The sequence below is a fragment of the Rattus norvegicus genome, chromosome 2 (assembly GCF_036323735.1).
Source record: "Rattus norvegicus strain BN/NHsdMcwi chromosome 2, GRCr8, whole genome shotgun sequence".
NCBI lineage: Eukaryota > Metazoa > Chordata > Mammalia > Rodentia > Muridae > Rattus > Rattus norvegicus.
This window is the reverse complement of record NC_086020.1, coordinates 222431826-222454289: the sequence shown is the minus strand read 5'-3', so window position 1 is coordinate 222454289 and position 22464 is coordinate 222431826. Positions and strand designations below refer to the sequence as shown.

Here is a 22464-nt window from a genome sequence, read left to right as displayed (position 1 = left end):
GAGAAGGTTTCTTCGACTCTGAGGAGATGGACAAGGTGGATGACCTCCTTCACCACTTGGGCCCCTCCGGGGATGTGGGAAGCTCAGGTCTGAAGAGGGAAGGCATGAAGCGCCCTATGGTGAGCCCGGAGGAACCCACAACCACGTGGCTCTGCTGTCTCCCTTCTGACCGTGATTCGAGTCTTTGCCCGACACAGGAGAGAGAGGAGACGCTGGAGTCTGCAGGCCTGGGAGGCAGGCGTTGTCCTGTGCACTCAGAGCACCTTTCTGAGGTGCTGCTCCTGTGCCCGCCAAGTCCTGGCCTCGGGTTCAGTTCACCACCAACTTGCAATTATTAGCAACTTTATTCTTAATAAAATGACACTTTTAAAAAAATGTTTTATTACAAAGCTTCTTTTAAAAAATGCTCAGCACGTTAACTCAAACTGGAGTGACAAACGTTAAATGACAGTTTGGGGCGGAGGCTGCGCCTTGCTATTTAAAAAATAACAGGTACATCGATGCTCGTTTTAACAACTGGCATAAACTCCCACTAATCGGCTAATAAAAACAGATACAAATACGGAACATTTAAAGTAAGAACAATTCAAGTGCTGGGCTTTTTACAGGAGTGAAAGGAAAGAAAAAGAAAATCCACTGCAAATGGGTTCGCCCAAAGGAGATGTTAAGGTTTGTTATTTATATAAAAGAAAAAAATCAGAAAATAAAGTGAGACGGATTGCCAAACGTGACCTCCAACAAGAGTGGGCTTGGCTACCTGTTTAGCTTTGTCAGACACCTCACAGGGCAGAGGCCACTGTGTATCACAGAGAAGCCACTTACTGGACAAGATCTCTCAGGAAAAAAAAAAGGCTTCTTTTCATCTTGTTTTTATTTCAGACCTATGAATTTCACTTAAAAGCTCAGAGCTAGCAAAATATACAAGGAAAATAAAAGTTAAAAAAAAAAAAGGTAAACTTAAAAATTCAAGTTAAAAAAAAAAAGAAGCAAACACAAACTTGATCCTTTTGTACTGTTAAATAAAAACTTGAAGAGATAGGAAAATGAAGACAGGAACGAGAGGAGTCTTCCACGATTCTCACGCCAGGATGCTGATGCCTGCTTGGGTCGCTGGCTCCAGTTGCACGTGACGAGGCAAACACAGCCAAGGAACTGTCTGTCCTTGCTGAAGGGTGACAGGTCTGCGCAGAAGATGCTCAAGAAGCGCATGAAGACTGGAAGCAATGCTGCTCAGTGGGCAGGGCCTGCTAGCTTTCTCATGGACTTTTTAATTTTATTTTTTTTTTCTTTTTCAGAAACGACCGTATTCGGCTTTCTTTTGGAAGTCAGCGCTTGCAGTAGACAGAAGGGAGGGCTGGCAGTGACTGTGTCTGTGGGTCAGCGCTAGCAGTGACCTCAGGGTAAAGTTGCTGTCAGTGCTCCTTGGGGTCAGCCGGGCAAGCTGTGGAGACAGTCTGGGTTTTCAACAAGCTTCCATCTCCAGGAGAGGGCCTGGGGTCGCTGCCTTGGCTTTGCACGTTGGGAATGAGTTTCTTTTGCCACCTCAAGAAGAAACAAATGAAATGCTGTTAATGTGAAATCGCTGCTGGCCTTGGAAAGACTGTACCTTCTGTCATAGGCATCAATGTCCGGTCTACACTTACAGTATCCATGTCCTTAAGTTCATGCTGGCTAAAATGGATTGCCAGGCACCAACCAAAAAACCCTCCAATATATGCCAGGATAGGAATGTTTGCTTGGCTTTGTGTGTGTATGCACAGTTATGACATGCACTTAAAGAGCTGTGTCTTAGTCAAACCAACAAATGAAACATCAATAGAAAGAGCTAAATGGGAGCTGGAGAGGTGAGAGGAGTTAAGTCAGAGGAGAGCCTCAAGTACCAGCGCTGGTTTTAGTTCCCTGTGGAGAGCCATTGCGGGATTCTACACAGGACCAGAACATTCCAAATGGCCAGCGCGCTGCGAGGTGAGGTCCCACGGGACAAGCCTGACACACCCAGGATATGCTGTTCATTCTTACGGTCCAAGGGGGTGGTACCTCCACTCCCACATAAGGTCCCAGGATGACTCTCTCCAAACAGATGAAGACATTCACTGTTAGTCTCGAATGAATTACTGTGCAAGTAATTAAACTAACTGATGCTTTTCAAAATGAAGAAACCCTAGTCACCAAAGTTTTAGTGACCCGAGATTTTACCAAAGCGATTAAAGGCTAAATGAAACACCACGACAAACGGAGGCAGAGGAAGTCAAAGGCAGTCAGTTCCTTCACCCCAGGATGCACTGCTCTGTCTCCTCGGCTTTTAACCGGAGGCGGAGGTGCAGAAGCCCTGCGTCCCATCCAGAACCTGGGACAGCCTCAGATGAACCCAGCTCTCTGTGTTTGTGGTCACTGTACCCCTTGACAGGTAGACTCTTCCTCCAGAAGATTAATTCTAGGTGGTGGGCTCCTTCACTGAAGAGGAAAAGGGGTCGGAACAATCAGACGACCGATAGAAAAAGCTAGAAAGCTGTGACCATTTGAAAGGGAAAAACACACCGTGGGTGGCCAAGTGCTTTCCACAGGATTTTGGTGCGGAGTAGAAGAGGGCCACCGCACAAGGTCGTGCGGGTGTGGAGGACAGCACGGAGGACTGAGGTCCCCACACAGCTGTCTCCACAAACGCCTGATCCAAAACTGTGAATCAAGCCACATCCCCAAGCAACTACGGAGAAATAAAACAAACTGTAATAAAAAAGGGAAGAAACCACCACAATGCTAGAATTGTGAAGTCTCCAGAGGTCAAAGATACCTATTCTGCAAAGCTAACCTTTTCCTACTTAACAGAGGAATGCACTGCGCGTTATCAACCTGTCGGTCCTTCATAGGGAGGATCAAAGAGCTGAGAGAGGCAAGGCCTTTCTCAGGGGAGGAACAGGACTGGAGTCTGGCCTGGGCGTGGGCCCCAGAGGCCCCTGTTTACTTTGTGCTTTTGCATGAAGGATGTTCAAAAGGCTCAGCCCAAGCTGCTCTTCCTGGGCAGTTTTCCTCAGTCTGTGGCAGGAAAACATTGTTTCCTAAGAAGGTATGGCCTTGAAGTCCTAGGCTGTTGGCCCAAGCCAGGTTGCTGGGGTTTACATCTGAATGGCCACAGGGAGCTGGGGATGTCTTGTACCATGGGAGACAACCTGTCCATCTGCTAGGGTAGGGGACTCTCGCTTTGACCCTAATTCTAGAGCAGAGCCACACCCCTTCTCCTGCCTGCCTGTCCTACAAGTCCCGCCCTTCCTCAGTTCTAGAGCTGGTCTCAGTTAGAACACTCGAGACAAGCATGGCTGCCAAGGGCACCACGTTCCTCACAGACGGAACCTCCTCATCTCCTACTGGCCATTCTTTCCTGCACACGCATCGTCTGGCTGTCTCTGTTTCACTCTTGTTCTGCCCTGCAACTACCCCTGACAAGTTGGCTGTCCTCAGAGGCAAGGCAGTCTCCCATGCTGGGGCTGCAGTCCTGATGGGAAACTGTCTTAAAGTGTCAAGGAGCCATCTCAACTGTCCTTGGCCACCCTGTTAAAAAAGAAGACCAACTCTTTTTCACGGGAGAAAACGGGGCCCTGAGCGTGCTGTTTTACAGAGATAAATGGGTCAAGTCAAGATCCAATCGAAGAAACCAAGCTCCTGAGATGGGAGACTTGCTGTGGTCTGCAGTGGGGCTGGGCTGCTTGCTGGAGGGGGACAGGCTCCGCCCACTGAGGCCTTCCTGGGCAATCAAACCAAGCCCCAGCATCAAAGGGAGCTAGCGGCTCTCTCTCTTACAGATGTTAAGGCCAGCGCCTTAACATTTGTGCAGGGCAGACACTAACACAAAATACAACACCCTACACACCCTGACCACGGCTGCCTTCCTCAAACAACCTCCAGCCTGACCGACCACCTCTCTACTCAAGCGGAACCAAGACCTCATCTGGTTTATAAGGAGCCTGAAAAGGGAACCCCCCAAGGCTCCTGGCAGATGAACTGTACTGACTGGGTCTCTGGTACAAAACTGAGAGGGATGGAGGGGAGGAGAGGGCAGGAGGAGCCCCAACGCTATGAAAACATATGTGGAACTCTAACAAAGGCCGGAAGACTCTGGCAGTTCAGCCCTTTCTCCCTTCTACCTTCTCATGGGAGAAGCTGGCACCCCTGGCCACCTGGGCTTGGTCAGCTATGCACACTAAGACAGGGGCAGCAAGGAGGGTCCTTAGGGACAAAAATGCCAACTCTCACATTCTTGGCAACACGGTCAGAACAGGTAAGCAACCACAAGCACTGAATCAGGACCCCTCTCAACTCCCCCCCCCCGAACCCCCAACTCTCCCCATCCCCTCATACCACCCCTACCTGTGTAAATGGCCCCAGGCATTACCTCAGGATGTAAGTAGGAGTGGGTATTCAGCTATGACATCATCTTTGGGGAGAGGGAATTAGAAATTAGTTTTGTGAGGGGTGAAAAGAAGTTTTAACTACAAGAATTGCCTTGTGGCAACACGCTACACCCCTCGTGCCAACTGCTCTCTGCCTGTTACCGCAGGGCGTGGCCTCCCGTGTTTCACAATCCGATGTGTGTGGAGGGTAGCTGTTAGGATTCCAGGGCAGGGGGCAAGCACAGCAGAGCGCCCAGCCCTGTCTTTCTGCAGAGGACACTGAGGCAGATTGGGACAGGACAGGCCCCGGTGACCCCTGCTGCCAATCTCCAAGCGTTCTTCTTCTCTTGCCTTCACCTAACTGATTTCAAGGTGACCGGGCAAAACTTCACACAGCAGTTTCATACCGAGCTGACAGGGATGTGAATTCTCACTTCTTTGCAGAGGAGGAAATCAAGCCCAGGGAGGTGAGGAGCTTACTTGACGTCACCCAGCCCACAATGTGGGAAACACTGCTGAACTCAACACTCTTACCACCATACTTGACGACATTATCATTTTCTTTGTCTTTCCTACCTTCTCCCTAGGCAACGGCACCTTTATCCTGACAATGTCCCCCACATCTAGAATAGCTTTGCCTAACTCAAGATGCCATGCCCTCTGAGAGCAAACCAGTCAAGAGGCTGAGCTCGTCAGTCAATAAAGAAATCCCATCCCCCTCTGAGAATGTGTTCTAACCTGGCAAGCCTGGCTGTGGGTCCTTGGCAGTGAGACAACCTGGGGTTTGGGAAAAGGAAAAATGGAAATGTGTGGTCGGTGAGCTTGACTCTGAGTTTTGTTTCTGCAGCTGAATTAGTCCTTGGTTCCACACTTAGGACTTCTGCATCCCTGACCACAGAGCTGTGGGAGGGAATCAGAAAGGGGTCCATGGCCCTGGCTTTGGACTCAGATTAGACCCGGGCAGAGTCAGTGTACAGCTTCCCCTTTGTGTTAGGCAACACCAACTGCAACCAGGTAAACAGTACTTTGTGTCAGGGTGACTGAGGCAGGCCTGGGACCCACCAGCGATGGCTGCAGGGTAGTCTGCCTTCAGTCTACACATCCAGATCTGCCTGGCCTGTGAGGACACACATGTCCTGTGGGGAGGCTGCAGCTCCAGGGACTGCTGGATGTACAATCTGCAGACACATTTAGGGCATGCTCTGTAACGGTGGTCCTCAACCTTCCTAATGCCGTGACCCTTTAATACACTTCTGTTGCCACTTCATAACTGTAAATTTACTACTGTTATGAATTATAATGCAAATATCTGATACACCGGGCATCTGATACTTGACCCCTGTGAAAGGGTCTTTTGACCCCAGAGGGGTCACAACCCACACAGATTGAGAATCATTGCTCTAGAGAAAGGTTCTGAATTAAGAGAACATCAAAGCCCTGCTTTAGAAGCCCACCTTTAAATTGTCTACCTCGTCCCCATTTCCTCTCATCTTGACAGAAGTTCACCCAGAGAGGAGAGAGGGTAACTCTTATAAAAATGAAGCAACGGGATCCATGAAAATCTTAGGAAGTTCACTTGGAGAAGCAACCGTACACGCGGATTAAGACCCCGGGAACACACAGGCCTGAGTCAGGCTGTGATCCAGGCCTTGTAATCATCATCTCCCTTTGCTCAGGAAGTCGCCGGTGTGCCCCAGGCCCTTGCTCCCAGTGTGTGGAGGGATGAATGAAGAAACGTGGGGGTTACAGGGACCTGGCGTTCTCCAAGGTCTGCGCACCTCAGCTACTGCCTTGGGATTAAAAGTGCGAGCGAGACCTCCATCCTGCTGCTTAGCAGGCACTGTGGGAGGGCAACGACCTTGCACCTCCACGCCACCCTCCAGAGGCTAAGAATGAGGGACACACAGGCTATGAACACACAGGACCTGCAGGCTAACCCACAGAGAACCAAGACTAAGCAGCAAGGAAGCAGGAGGATAAAAAGCAACAGGGGGTTGGTTTCTGGGTACAGAATGTCTTCTAACAAGACCGGTAGCTGAGAAAAGCCCGAGAGGCAGAAGTGAAGTGTTTCCAACACTCAGAATATACGTAAGAACTCAGAATATCCAGCCAGAGCTGAATTAAATCTACTACTGTGAGCAATCTAGCTTTGGACTTTCCCATCATGTGGTGTATGACCGCACGGATATCTTTGCTAAAGCTCCAGGGGCCCAGGCAGGAGCCCAGTGACAGCACAGCTTCAGGTAAGGAGAGCAGAGGAGGCAAGACCGACAAGCTGTGCTGAGAGGATGGGCCCCAGGCTGAGCTCTCTGTCCAGGCCCCCCACTTTTCACAGGCAAAGCCCAAGCATTTCCATTTTGTTCAGACCTCACACAATGTGCTCCTCTGCAAATGAAGTCAACGAGTGGAACTCGTCATTGATGCAGAAAAGCCAAACGGAAGTTGTGCTGCTTTGACTCTAAACAGAGATGGTTTTACACTGTATTTATAATATCTAAGCCGAGGATGGGACATGAAAAGGAACAGATAGCATGGTAGGAATATAACGGAATAAGGAAACCAAGAGGCTGAACAAATGACTCTGTTTTTCTTTTTTTCGGAGCTGGGGACCGAACCCAGGGCCTTGCGCTTGCTAGGCAAGCGCTCTACCACTGAGCCAAATCCCCAACCCCAACCCAGCACATTTTACATCTACACAGCACCCCAGCACCTCTAAGTCGGGGCCCTTTACCTTTGACTCTTAGTAGTCAAATAAAATTCATCTTTTGATTCTTCAACCCCCACCACGTGGCAGAACGTACTTTACTCCTGGTAGAGAGGAATCATTCCATATCGCACGGAAAGTTAACAGAGAGATCAGAGAGAGCGATTTAAACATTTTCAACATTACTCGGAGCCATTTACAGCAATGCCAAACCATCATACTCCGTGTGGCACCTACTGTGGTAAAGTCTCTGGAATGATGGCGTGAAGGTCTAAGACACGTCAGTGAACCGTGCTGAAAGCAGAATTATACTTAAGGTGTTGTTTTTAACATCTATTGTATGTGTATGGGTGTTTGACTGCATGCACGTCTCCTGGTGTGTGACAGAGGCTAGAAGAAGATGGTAGATCCCCAAGAACTGGAGTTACAGGTGTTTGTGAGCTGCTCTGTAGATGCTGAGAACCAGACCCAGCTCCCCAGCCTCAAACCCTTTATAAAACGTCCATGTTTGGGGCTGTGGGTGTTTCACAGTGGTAGAGCCTATTGTCTTAAAGAGTTTCTGTTGATGTGATTAAAACACCATGACCGAGAGCGACCTGGGGAGGAAAGGGTTAATTTCATGACCCTGCCCAGGCCTAGTCCATCATCAGGGGAAGTGAGAGAAGGAGCTGGTGCAGAGGTCAGAAGTCCTGCTCAGCAGCCAGCTCTGCCTGCTTTCTACCCAGGAAGCCTATGTGAGGGAGGCACCGCCCACAGTGGCGCTCAGCCCTCCCTCACCAAACACTAGTTAGGAAATGGCTCCTAAGGCCTACAAACCAGTCTCACGGAAGCATTCTTCTCAGACCTCTCACCTGCGTCAACTTGACAAAGAACAAAACAAAAACCAACTAACCAGGCTCTCTAGAGTGCACCAGGGCCGAGGTTCTAGCCTTAGTACCACACAAAACCCGTTTTCCGTGCTTTGAGAGTTAAAGACATAAGACTTGAGGTTTCAGAGAACTCTGACGCTCAGAAGGTGGCACTTCCACAGCTCCAGGTACCACCCCAGTAAGAGAAGAACTCTATTAAAATGTCTGAAGCAATTCAATCCCTACGTATTGGGACAACTCTAGATATCACGCTATCACAAGGGAGGTTTAGTGAGTTCCCTGTGCATCTCTTCATGTCCAGTTAAATGTATTAAATATGTTTCTAGTATGTGGGTGCTTTGTCTGCATGTACGTGTGGTGCCTGGTACCTCAGAGGCAAGAAAGAGGCTCTGGGCGCTCAGGGACTGGGAGCTGTTGATGGCTGTGAACTGATGTCTGGGCCTCTGGAAGAGCAGCCAGTGGTCTTAACCACGGAGCCATCTTGGTTAGAACCCCGCAGTGGCTGACCAGTGACCTGTTTGCTAGCTGAGTCCTACTTCCTAATCTCTGGCCCAGCAGGAAGATCACCCTTGGTTCGGCCTATGGTTAAGTAAGTGACATGTGGGCTGCTCTGGTACAGTTGCCCCTTGGAATCCATAAAGGTCCCTTTGCGGTCATCCATGCAATGGCCCATATCTGCATATAACTTATGTGTGCCCTTCCTGTGCTTTAAACCCTCTCCAGATTGCATCCACTACCAAAAGCAATGCAAGTGCCATGCAATGGCTGTTCCTCTGTATTGTTTAGGGGACAGCATGACAGGAAGAAATGACATGCAGTGTATCTGCTGCAGACACGCGGTCACAGGGTCAGTCCCACTGGGCACAGGTGAGAAGAAGAATGACGCTCAAGAAGGTTGGAGAGGCCCACTGTAGGACAGCCCTACCTGATAGCACCCTCAAAGCGAGCGCAGCGCTAATCATGTGCCAAAACTAAGTTTTGCTGTTCTGAAACTTTCTGAAATGTACCCCCAGAGTCTATAATCTACAGTCGCCTCCCCCCCCCCCCCCGCGCCTGCTGTGGATACCAAGACTTGGAGACCTGACTGTGCCTTTCAATATGCAAAAGCATCCTATCACAGGAATGACTATGGTGGTTGAAATGTGAAAAGTCTCCCATAGTCTCAGTCCCCACTTAGTGTGGCTGTTCGAGGAGACTTAGTAGGTATGGTATTGTTGGAGGAAGTCACAGGGAGCGGGCTTTCAGAGTCAGCCATTTCTGGGTCACTCGGCTTCAGGCTTGGGGTTCAAGATGTGAGCTCTCAGCTTCCTGCCTCTGCTACCTCACCTGCCGCTTTCTGCCATGATCCCTGCCATGGAGGAACCACCATAGGCCCAAACAAACTCTTCTGTAAGTTGCCATGCAACTTAAGTAAGTTACTTAATGTAAGTTACTATAGCAACGAAAGTAGCTGAGACACTGACCACTGGCATCCTGGACATGGGGTCCGACTTAGAGAACCTACAGTTTGCACAGCAGTCACTTGAACCACATTGTTAATTATGTGACTATCTCTATATTAAAACTGTGACTAAGACTGTCTGAGGCCTGAACTTCCTGAGGTGCATGACAGGCAAGATTCTCTAAGAGGTTTCTACTCACCTGTGACAGCCATTTGCACAAGAGGAAAGTCGTAGGTAGGCCATTCCTTCAGAATGGACAAACCAGGGACAGAAGCTGAGGAAGAGAGTCCCTTCAGGGCACCGAGATCTCCAGCTTCAAGTGAAGTGAGCCAGGGTTCTCAGGCAACGCAGATGCAGCCAGCAACCCCCTGCCTAGGATCTGAACACTGCTTTACGAGGGAGGCAGAAGGCAGCCTCTGCTAGGGGGCGCTGCTGAGCCGCCGTGTGCCTGGGGGATGCTGACTCCAGTGGGGTGGGTAGACAGTGTGGGACACCTGGCCTCTAACCTGCCAGCTTCTCCTCTCCAGATCCTGTTTCCCAGAGTCTTTAACTTCTGCTCACTACCTTCTGCGTGCAACAATTCCTTATCACGTGCTTCCTGTGTGTCACAAGAGGGAAAAGGAGACAGAAGCCAAACGTTTTCAGTTTCTAGGAACAGGCAAGAGTCTTTTCTGCTTTGGGACTCTGAACAAGCGTTAGGATTTCTCAAGCTGCCTTTAATTTCCCTTTAATTTCACCATTTCAAAAAAGAAAAGGGAAAAAAGTCTGGCTCTGTTTTCTTACTAAACACCAACCCAGTGGACACCCAGAGGCTTAGACACCTAATGAGGCTGATTTTGTGTACACTTGTGGGGAGAATTAGGAGCGAAGATTAGGAAAAAAGGCTCAAAGATGCTGGGATGAGCCTCAAACTATATAGGTAGTAGATGTTTTTTTAAAAGACCATGGAGAACATTTGACTACCCACTTCCCACCTCTCAGAGAACAGGGCGGAAGCTGGGGCTGCATAAGGCTCCCCCCAGACCCTTAAGATTCTGCCTTCTTGCTCTGTAGCTGGGGGGTTCTGTGGGAGGAGAATCACAGGACCCAGGAGCCTTGAACCTTTAAATGCCATCATCAAACAGAAGCCAGAAACATGCTTTTTTCCCCCCAACATAAATCCAAGCCCTGCACAATTAACTCCTGTAGCCTGCACAGTGCTTGCAATTACTTCTCCCACACAGCTCCTGGCCCCAGGGCAGTGACGGCTGAAGGTTCTACTGAGTGATAAACACACTTCTTCGTTTAGTTAGCAGGCCTCTGAGAAAAAGATTATGTCAAAGCCAAAATGGGGGTGGGGTGGGCGTGAGGGGGCTGCGTGTGCATCTGTGTCTTCAGGTGCACGCCCGTGCCTTTAGCCAGAGGAGTTTTCCACTCCTAAAAGTATCCTGCTTCTACTTTTAAGTTAGTTTGTGGATTCTATATAATCAGAGAGGCACTACATCAGAACTCTATCTCTAGAGAATTTTGGCTTTGGGGTTTGTTTTGCTACAATAAACATTAATAAACTTGTTCGCAGGGTTGGTTTTTAATTAATGAACTCAAGTGATCAATCTGCCCGCTGTTTCAACAGTTCTGACTCCTTGCTTGCTTTCTTACGCATCTTGACTGAGACAGGGAGAAAGGAAAGTCAAGCCTTTGATAATAACGTCAGACTACCGACAAGCTGCCGAGGTGCCAAATCAAACCCATGCCAAGGCCCTCAAACCTCCCAGGAAAATAATTAGCTGTGGGATCTAGGAACTCCCTCGCCAATCCACAGCTCAAGTGCCAGCCACCCAAGACACTGCCAAGATTCCACTCAGATTTACCTATTCATTCTACATACTCTTTATCTATCTAACATGCTATGTGTAACTCCTAGCACAAATCATATCATTTTAGAGTTAGCCATTTTGGGCCTACAGCTTCTCATACTGGAAACCCCTCTGGGAAGAAAAGGATCTCATTCACCAAGTAGCCTCCTCCCAGGATAGTTCTTACCCTGCGGGAGTCACCCTTACTGCTGATTGGCAGAATAAACCACTAGTGTCTGTGACACCGGCCTTCACGCGGATAGAAAGGAGTGGTGCAGTCTCACCTCCCAAGGCCCTGGGCTCTTAGCTTCCAGACAAAAACTGGACAGGATGCATTTGGCTCCCTCAGAAGAACCCTCAGGAATGGCTTTCACTGCTCTTGCCTCCAGTTTGGACCAAAGGTATTATGGCACTGAGAGCCGACCAACAATAGTTTCAGAGTGAATTTATTTGCCTGTGGAATTTTCACACACATCCAGCTTTGGTTGGTTCCCCTTCTCCTTCCCAACTTCTACATGGGGCTTGAGGAGGCAACTCCCTCCTGCCCTGCCTCCAACACAGAGGCATAAAATATAATCCATGCATTTTAAGGAATGGAAACACAGCATTTAAAGAACTTTAAAGATCATTCTCGCTTAACAGGAGTTGAATGAAGCCGTCAGCATTAGCAGCTGACCGACGGAATAGAAGAGAGGCAAGAAACAAACCGTCGGATCCACAGTCAACTGATCATGACAAAGATTCCACAGATGTACACTGAAGAGACGACAGCTACTTTAAGAGATGGCAGAGGGAAGACTGACTGTGCACATCTAAAGGGTGGAACTGGACGTCTAAGTCTTACTCGATGTGGGTTAAAAATCCAATATAAGGCCTGAAACGTTGAAACCACTAAAGGAAACAGAGAAAACACTGCAAGATATTGCCCAGGCACTGATTTCAGGAACAGGACTGCAGGATACAGAGAAGAGAACTGTACACCATATTTCATTGAATTAAGGATGCTTTTGCAACCTACAGGTGACCTACAGGACAGGAAAATAATCTTTGCCAACTACTAACCTGATAGTTACAAAATACTAAAACCAAAGAAGCCCTCTGGGGTCTGGAGGGTTGCGGGGCACACAGTAGGTTAAGAGCGCTGCTTTTACAGAGCATCTGAGTTGGGTTTTCAGCACCCACAGTGGCTCACAACTGGCTTTAATTCTCATTTAAGGGGACTCAGCACCCTCTTCTGGTATCCCCAGGCACTGCACTCATGAACGGAGCCCTGCTTATTGTTAACAAATTTTAAAAGCAAACACGAACCATAAGGGCAATAACAATGAAGCAAGCAACACAACTGATACATGGGTAAATTATCCGAACAGATGCTTCTGAGAAAATGTCCAACATTTTTAGCTATGTGTGTGTGTGTGTGTGATGCAAATTAGGAGTACTGAGTCTCTATCTCACCCAGGTCAGGATGGCCACTGGCAAACAGAACACACACTAGTCATCACACATCCATGTGGGATAGGAGTTCTTGCATATTGTTGGGGGGAATGAATGTAAGTCAGTATGACCATACAGAGGTCGATTGATGTTGATTTCCCCCAAACTAAAAGTAGACATACTGTATACTATGGCCAGAGTCAGCATACCACAGACATCCCTACCCCATCATTCCAGAGGGAATGTTCACAATGGCCAGAAGCAGCCCAGACAACAAATGAATTAGATAAAGAAGACACAGTAGACAGACATACCCCACGCAGTATCATTTAGCTCTAAAGAATAATGAAATTGAGTCACTTGTAGAAAAAAATAGAATAAGCCAGGGGTGATTATGTTAGGCATAATAATCCAGACCCAGACAGAACAATGAATTTCCTCTCAAATGTGGAAGCCAGAAGTTGTAAACAGCACAGACGTTAATGGAAATGCCATTAACACTGGTGGATAGGGGCATCAACCAAAATGAAATATTCCAATTCCATATGGAAACCCACTACTTTGTAAGTTAATTTAACAACAAAAACATTTTTAAAAAGAAAATTCCATAACAAAATACATTATTTTGTACACTAACCCAAAAAGTTAACTTAAAAAAAATTTGTCTTTTCAAAAGGAAGGAAGGAAGGAAGGAAGGAAGGAAGGAAGGAAGGAAGAAAGAAAGAAAGAAAGAAAGAAAGAAAGAAAGAAAGAAAGAAAGAAAGGAAAAAAGAAAGATAGAAAGAAAGATCGATCCTGAAAATTCAAGGGAATTACTAGGGTAAAAAACGAAGTGGAGGAGATCCAGGCGGGGGTAGGGTGGTAGGAACGAGCAGTGTGGAGGGTGGGCATGGCTTAGCAGGCTGGTGTTAACTGGGACTATAAGATACACCTGAGTGTACTACAGGACTGAGGCCTCCTGGAGGCGGAGCCTATGCCCCCTCCTGCTCAGGCCCTGGCTGGTGAGTGTCCTTAGCATGGTCCTCTCAGAACTGATAACGGCTATGGGGATTTCACATCTCCCTAGAGCAGTGGTTCTCAACCTTCCTGGTGCTGTGGCCCTTTAATACAGTTCCCCACATCGAGGCGACCCCCTACCCGTAAAGTCATTTCCATTGCTACTTTGGAACTGTAATTTTGCTATTGTTGTGAATCGTATAAGTGCAAACCCTAGTGTAAGTATTTTTGGAGGTCGAGGTTTGCCAAGGGGGTCTTAACCTATAGGTTGAGAAACATCGCTCTACAGGGAGAGTTGGTTCTAATCAAGTACACCATCTGTCCCGAGCTCGCTTCTGAGATGTAATCAGCTCCGGCAAGACAGGCTCTTCCGACACCATGGGAGAAACCAAACCCACGTAATCAGCAGAACTTCTGAGTACCTTTGGCACCAGAAAACCACTGTGGGGAGGGGCAGAGGCTTCGGAGGCCATCTGCGCAGGAAGTGAAGAACCACACAAGCGAGTGGCTGTTCTACAGAAACAGTCTGGTGGTGGCAAGTCAGGGAAGGGGGACCAAGGCTGCCTGTGGCAGCGCTGTGAGGTAGTGCAGACCACAAATTAGATGAACTAGAGGCCATGGCTTCTCTCCCTTCTCCCTCACCCCATGCAGCCCCGAGTCCAAAGACTATGAGGGGCTGCTCTAGGCTCTGCACTTCCCACAGGGTCTGTGCTGAGACCTGGGTAGCCCAGTCCCTGATTTCTCTGCTGTGGTTCTTCCAGAAGGGACTATCAGTGATTGTCACAGGGCCCTCCCCTGTGACAGTGCTTTCCTGAGTGCCAAGAACATTTTGTTTTTATTACAGCATTAGGTTTCTCAGTGCGACCCCTATATCAAATGCCTTCGAGCACCACAGGTAGCACATGACAGTAGGCCCTTCTCTGTCCCTTGCAATGTAGCATCTCCAGGTCTTATAAAGACCTGGCTCAGTAAAGAAGCACTGGTGACCGACAAGTCCGGGCGCAGGAGTTCTTACAGCAAAGAAAGGGGAGGGGTGTGGAGAACAAGAATGCCACCCTCGCTGACTCACTGGACTCTTTCAGGATGGAGCCTGGGCTCCTCTCTGCTCTGTACAAATCTCATGGCTCCCAGGTTTTCTCTGTACAACAGGACTGTCATGGGGGGGGGGGGGGGGGGCGGCATTGCACTTCAAAGACCACGTGACCCATTCAGGGTATGAGAGGGAGATGGATACTAGTGACTTTAAGCAGTAAATACAACAAGTCAGGCCACACCCAGCAGCTGGGGGCTCAAAAGAAGTGGGCGACAGCAGCATTTGTTGGCGACAGCAGCATTTGTTTTGTTCTTATATGTTCAAAGAAGACTCCTTAACCTTCAGGAAAAAAGAAAATGGTGAGAAGTCCAAAGATTGCTGCGACTTATTAAAGAAACAGGCAGCTGAAGTACATTTTAAGACAAAACAAACGGGTTGGGGATTTAGCTCAGTGGTAGAGCACTTGCCTAGTAATCGCAAGGCCCTGGGTTCGGTCCCGAGCTCCGGAAAAAAAAAAAAAAAACACATTAAAAAGACAAAACAAACAAAAAAACAAAAAAAACCCAAAAAAACAAAAAAACAAAAAAAACCCCCCAAAACCTCAGATTTTATCAAACCTTTTGTATCATACTCAGCTTTTATATCAAATATATATCAAGTATTATATATATATATATATATATATATATATCATGATTATATACAATCATGAAAGGCATTAAATCAAGTTCCAACTCTTAAGTTCTGCAATGCATTTCTCATGAACTAGGCAGCCTAAAATTGTCGGTGCAAAGGCAGAACTTAGCACGTGGCTTCGTGCCAGCCCGGGACACGCTGTACTTCCGAGGGCCTGCTTTGTCATGGCTGGACATGGCAAGGGGGCAAACTATTCCCAAGAGATCAGCAATGAAAAGGTGACATTTATGAAACAGCACAGAGAGGGTCACAGCTCGGTTAGCAGAGTGCCTCCCGGACATGCACGAGGCCCAGGCTTGGTCTCCAGTTCCAGTAAGCCAGGCACGGTGGTACACGCCGGTAATCCCAGCACTCAGATGGTGGAGGCAGGAGGATCAAAGTTCAAGGTCAGCCTTGCCTACGAGAGTGAGCTGGAGGTCAGTCTGTGCTACCTGAGACCCAGCCTTAAAGAGGAATCAAAAAAACAAACAAACAATACAAGGTGTGCGGGCATACTTTTTCCTAGGCTGTCATCCATGCAGCCATGCTTCCTGGGGCTGGGATTATAACCAAATCATCCCCTGGGGACTGAAGAACAAAGCTAAGTGGCTGGCTCAGAAGACTGTAATTCATGTCCACTCGGTTATGTGGCCGTCATCTGTGGCTGTGTTACGTTTGGATATATTATAGTCGCTGATGTCAAGAGATGACATCCATTAACAGGGGAAGAAGTCACCAAGCCTTAGGTTAAATCCGCGAGGTTAGATCTGGATAGAACAATTGTGGTACTAGCTGGGGATTTGGAAACCTGGGAAGAAGTCAGAATGAAGATCAAGAAAGTTTCTGGCAAGAGTAAGTGACAGGGACATTTCTGAGTTCCTATTGGCCAAAGGCAAGGCATACCTTACAGGTGAGGAGAATGAGGCTAAGAAGCTGACTAGAGGGCCCAGGTTGTTGACTGGAAATTGAAATCTACTTGGGGCCAGTACCTACCCTGGAGATTCCTGTAGGGAAAAATCACTGCAAAGTTTAGGACCCAAAGTACATTTTCAAGCTTGGATGAGGTCCCCTGGCTTGGTCCAGAGCATCCACACTGCAGGCCATTCCAAAGGCTGCTGCCCAGATGGGTCTGTTCATACACAGAGTGAGCAGGCCTTGCTAGCACTGAGACCGGCACAGGCGGAGCCCTCCGCCTGCTTGTGGGACTGCTATTTTTATCTGGACAGAACACATAGGTCTCACAGGGGCCAGTTTGGAAGGGAGAAGAAACCTTGAACAACTGACCTGAGGCAGGATAGGGCATCTACTAAGAGCTGTGACTGTACCCTTCAGGCAGTAAGAACGGGATGGCTTTGAGAAGTGACATCATCTGTGTTTCGGAACTGAGAAGGGAAAGTCTGTGGCCATAACACATTCCCTACGTACTAAGTGACAAGGGCTGGGCGGTTGAGGAAGGCAAGAGGTAAAGAGGACCCAAAGGGAGCCTGGCAGGACTAGGTGACTAACCGCACAGGGTTCTAGAGAAGTAACACTGCAGGTAAAAAGGCAACTCTTATGGAAGACGGCTACGCCCTGTCAAGTCAAACTTAAGACCCAGCCTTTATTTTTGAAGCCGGTTTCCTGGGCCACGTGGCTAGAAAGGAAAGACTTACCATAAAAAAAATGAGTGAATTAGGTTTTACTTACAGATCCTAGGGCGAGGTCTAGCAATGGTTACCCATAAAGAAAAACACCCAGTAGAAGACATTTTAAAATAGAAAAAGCACATAAATCTTCCTCCCTACAATCAAACTGTCCACACATCATTTCAACTGAGTCTTTACCATGTACCATGGCTGAGAGGGGTACAAAGGTGACCCTCAGACTCATCCCCACTGGTGGCAGAGGATGTCAGGCTGCTTCCTGTTTTGTTTTGTTTTTTTTTTCCGGAGCTAAGGACCGAACCCAGGCCTTGCGCTTGCTAGGCAAGCACTCTACCACTGAGCTAAATCCCCAACCCCTCTGTTTCTGTTTTTTAAGGCTGATTTTCCACTGGTCAGTAAGAAATAGCTGAGAGGAAAAAACATTGAGGGCAAGAGCACAGAGAAACAGCTGTACAGAAGGGGTGGGACAGGCGAAGGCACACTGTGTTGCACGCACAGCTGGGATAAGGACCATGAACGCGCCAACAGCACTAGGGTGATTTGGGTGACGTTTCCCTCTTTCAGGAACGAAGCTGAGCGGAACTGGTGAGAGCGGGGAGATCCGCAAGCGAGTGCCTCTTGTTAAGAGCTAAATCAGCAGCAGGGGCCAAGAGAGTTGATCTTACCATGTTTCAGATGTAGGCAGCTGTCATTCTGGGACCTGTACCTGCAGAAAATTGTGTCTTTAACAAATTTTTTATGGAGAGGTTCCCGTACATTCCAAATATGCCGTGGCTACAACATCGTGTGGACCTGCTCACTTTGCCCTTTTTGGTTCTCGTGACAGCTGTTTCTGTTTGGGCCCTTTAATGGGAAGGAAAAGGGACCGAGGTGGGCCCTCACGGTCTCCTGCCACAGTGCGAGACACTGTGTTGTTTAGTATTAAAACACCCCAAACACATGAAAGGTTCTCAAGGGAGTACACGGTAGCATGTGGTACTATCATCGTAGAAGTGGCATACTTAAGGACTATGCAAACAGAGCAGAGGCAGAAGCAAAGAGAACAAAGACAACAGAAGGGGGAAAAAAAAATCAAAATCAACCACACCTCTCAACTATGACTCCGGGCACAGGGTTGGGAAAGGAGGAGTCTCTACGAGCACCTTCACATTTAAAAGAAAAGTCTTTTTGAAACATTAAAGAATCTCAGGAAAGAAAGCCAGTGAGTTAAGGGATCACATGTGACAGTCACAGACAGCATCAGCGGCTAAGAAGATGTGGACTGTTTACAAGGAGTCTGCCAGAAGCAGAAGCACCAACCGAGGGCCATGTGGTACCTACCTGAAGTAGATTCCTGTAGCTTCTCTCTCTTCCTCTTCTTCTTCTTGCCCTGGAAGGACAGAGGCACAAGTGAAGTCAGAGGGCGGAGGGCAGCATGCAGGTGTGCAATGTACAGAAAGCACAGACAGAGGGAGGAGGCCAGCCAGAGAGGCAGGAGAGTCACTGGTTCTCCCTTTCCTCAGCACTTGTAACGACTCTGCGTGTGCATGTACGTGACTCCCGCATCCCTGCCTCCTTGAAGACGCTTCTTCCTGACTGCCATGCTCAGAAGAGCCCACCTCTACTGGTGCCAAGCACAAAACCCAGTGGGAAATGCACTGCACCACATTTTACGTCTGTGGTGTCAACTGAGTAAAAGCACTTCCATGCGGCTACAACCAGAGCCCACTCTCATGAATCCTGAGCGGTTAGGTATTCTCAACTGACTAACAGAACATTCTCTGTAGCCTAAACACTAAAGCAGGCAGCCTGAATCAGTGACCATCTTTACTGTGGCCAGAGGTGTTCGGGGAAAGGAGCAAACGGAAGAGTGTGCTCCCTGAAGTCATCAAGATCCCTCGTTCTCCTCAGGTTTCCTGCGGTTCCCGTGAGGCTGTTTCACCCGAGAGCCTTCTGCCCTCCCCTCGCTTGGCTTCCATATGCATGGGTCCCAAGTGGCAACTCTTTCAAGAAAAATTCCTGTCTCGTGTCTTACCCTTCTTCCTCAGACAGATCTGGGTCTTTTCTGCTGAGCAGAATCCTCCCTGAACCTGAGCTCTGCCCTGAGTGTCTCTCCACCCTCCACATGGCCAGCACGTAGCGCTCTGAGCATTATCGCCCCTACTGCCTGCGTGGTATCTTATGTCTCAATCAGCGAGGTGAGAGAACTTACAGCACAGAGGGGGACCAACCAGTTTGGATATTAAATGACTAATTCATGCAAGATAAAAACAATCTGTCAAAATTACATAGACTATATTATCTTGGGAGGCAAGACACCTTCCCTCAGGAAAACCAATGTTCTGTTGCCTCACAAAAACTCCACCTAAATAACAGTCATCAACCTCACCTGTAAAGCCAATGGCGCCATTGAGCAGCCCATTCTAACGCTAAGCCCAGATGTACGTTTAATGGTCTTAGCAGACTGGGGCATCCTCACCTACATCCTGCGGCTGCTGTTAAAGTCCGGTTAGCCAGACTGTTAGCATGGGTACTCTCCCCATACGCTGCTTTGGATGCCATGAATGGGGTTGTTTTTAAAAAGAAAAAAGAAAAAAAAACAGTATAGTATGAACAAAGCTGGGGTCTCCCTTCATTCCAGCAAAGCTCACACAAAACAACTTCCTGTACCAGTCGTGGAGAATAAGATCTTTCAGGATAAACTCACGATCCACCAGCTTGCTTCAAAACGACTTTCTTTTCACAAGCAGGGGGAGCAAAAGGAGTGGAATGAAGAGGAGGAGAAAGGGGACCCACGTGTGTATCTTCTACACCTTTCTAAATGCTAGAACTTACCAAGATTAGAACTGAAATTTTCTAAGATGTCCAGTAAGCAATGCATATGTGTAAAGACACAGCTTGGCAAAGCTCTTGCACGGGTCAGAGAGTAAAGGTCGGTGGTCCCCCAGGCAAGCCACAGCCAAAAGGGTGTGCATGGTGGCGGGGTCAGAGGAGGACACTATACACCCCTTTAGGACGGACTGTGCTACCCCCGTAAAGGGTGTAGCCAAGGCTCAGGGCAGCACATGGTAATTACTGCTCAGGGAGCAGAAGCCAGTAGACTTGGAGCTAATCCTCGGGAGAGAGCCAGCCACGCGGATCCACAAGTCGGTATTATGTGGATGTAAATTGCACTGTATTGGCCTATTCCACGACCGGGGACAAATTACCTAACCTCCCCGACCTCACAGGCCCCAGAGGCAATGACACGGATTAGGAAGTAGCAGAGAGAGAGTGGAAAGCCCTCTCTACAGCTGGCAGATGGCAGTTATTAAATCAAACCAAAATAACAGCGTGGGAGACGGCTGTGCCGTTGCCTCCAAGCAACTGCCCACGGGACTCTTATTTCTGTGTCGAAGTTTGAGTGCACGCTTGAGCTCCGCGTCCCGAACAGTAGAGTGGCGTTTCCGAGGAGTGGATAATATAACAGAGGGGACACAATGCTAACCCATTCCCACAGAGATGCACGTACGTTAAAATGCTGTAATGTCTGTTACGGGACATGCGACCTTAGATACAACCTGTCATTGTCTCTGTGGGAACTGAAGCCGCTGCAGCCACGGCCAGCCTGTGCGCAGGCATGGCGTCACACGTGCTGCTGAAGGGACAATTCGTCTAAAGCAAGACTGGCCAGAATGACATTCCTGCTGCTGGTCTCCTTCTGGTCCCCCTCACGCTTCCTGGCCACCCACAGAGTACGCTGCTGGGAGGTGGGGCCTTTGGGAGGTGGTGCATGGGGCAAAGACCCCATGAATAAGATTTGCTCCTGGGGGAGCACAGCCCAGCGAGTGCACATTCACATGCTTGGGGTGGCCCACAGACACCAAACGCATCAGGTGCCTCGGTCTCTGGTACCCCGGCCTCCGAAGAGCAAGAGGTAAATCTTTGCTTCCATAGGCTGCCTGTTGTAGCTGTCTGAGCTAAGAGTGATTTTCAAATTATTCTGTTAAGAATCTAAACAATCGAAACTGTCACTTTATATAAAATGACCGAGTTTCCAATATACCACTCTTAACATAGAATTAAAGACAATGTCAGGAAGATATTCAAACTCTCCAGTAAGGGAGCTGGCAACATAAGCTAGGGAGTTCTCGACAGTTAAACTAGTATTCCCTAGGACATGACAATCTCTACTCTGTTTTTAGTCAAAGAACAAAGAATGGGAGATTAAGAAACAAAACAAAAAGCCCCATGTAGTTCTAAAACTGTGTCAAAACAGTCACCAAGACATGGGGCAAGATTTGTAAAGCCATTGTCACCTGGGGAGAATGCTGACAACTTGTACCAAGAATGCTAAAATATCTTATCCTCTTAGTATCCTGGTACTATGAATCTATGATGCTGAAATGATGGGACGGGGAGAAAAACACCATTTTACACAGACACATCCAATGCAGGGTGGATAGTATCTCTGAGGGGGGAAAATGCCAAAAATTTGAAATCAGGAGACACCAGGAAACTGAGACATTTGCTTAATAGAATAGGAACATAAATATGACTTCAGAGAAGAAAAATACATTTTTAGACAAGGATAGGAAACGTGATAAAAAATACATAATACATAAATGCATACACACACACATATACACACTCACATTTTACCTGTATTCAAAGCTAAAGACACAGAGAAAACATAACAGGAGTACAGAGTTAACGAGATCAGTGGTAACTATTTAAGAGCTAATCTTGTCTTTACATGGTTGAAGTTATAGGGTTTTTTGGCTGTTGTTTTACATCTTTTTCCTAAGATTTATTCACAAGGGATTTCTGTTTTGAACTCTAAAAGAGCTTCATTTTACAGAGAAATCAGCACTCACATCCACAAATTTAAAAAGCTTAAAGTTTTCAGAATGCAACCTACTCGTGAAATCCTTATCGCGCAGTTCACTAAACCCCCCCAAACAAGAATCAGTACCCATGCATCCTCCAAACATCCCCTTTGTGGTGGAGAACAGGGCAAGGGGGAGGTCGGGGAGCAAGGAGATAAACCACGGGATAGAGAAGGGGCTTACATAATTGTCTCTCGCTGACCAGCCTGGATAGAGCTGCATATGTAGCTGTCTTTCTTTCCGCGCTAATTCATAATATTTGGCCTGCTCTTCCCGGGAGAGGGCGTGCCACTAAAACAGAAAAGGAAAAAGGAAGAGAGAAAAGGTAAGGAGCCAAGGGGCAACAATCCAGCTCACATTTCACGCTCTGACCCATGGATTTGATATAAGCAGTTAGGCTCTGACTCCCGGCTAACGGGAGCGGCCCTGGTGACCCAGAAACCTACCTGGAGTCTGGTGGCTGGAGTGACACATTTTGGTTCCTCTGCCCTGTGTTCCTCTATTATGTCCAACATATTAAAGCATTCAGAGTATAAAGATCTGTCACCCATCCTTCCCTGTTGCCAATAAAATTAGGAAACAAACAAACCAACCAACCAAA

The 22464-nt window shown here is 47.9% G+C and overlaps 1 protein-coding gene across 11 annotated transcripts in view; it reads right to left on the bottom strand.

Moving 5' to 3' along the window:
* Positions 1-358: 358 nt before the first annotated feature.
* The window catches only part of Lef1 (lymphoid enhancer binding factor 1), a 113391-nt gene continuing 91285 nt past the window's right edge, over positions 359-22464 (bottom strand). For 6 of the 11 annotated variants that reach the window (XM_039101603.2, XM_063281211.1, XM_008761491.4 and 3 more), the window contains 3 exons: positions 22047-22154; positions 18337-18385; positions 359-1542 (listed from right to left, as the gene is read on the bottom strand). In XM_039101603.2, coding sequence (XP_038957531.1) covers positions 1463-1542; positions 18337-18385; positions 22047-22154 — 237 coding nt within the window. In that variant the 3' untranslated portion in view covers positions 359-1462. Of the gene's footprint in view, positions 1543-17681; positions 17723-18336; positions 18386-22046; positions 22155-22464 lie in introns of all 11 variants that reach the window. The other 5 variants (XM_006233309.5, XM_039101604.2, XM_063281212.1 and 2 more) reach the window with 2 other exon arrangements.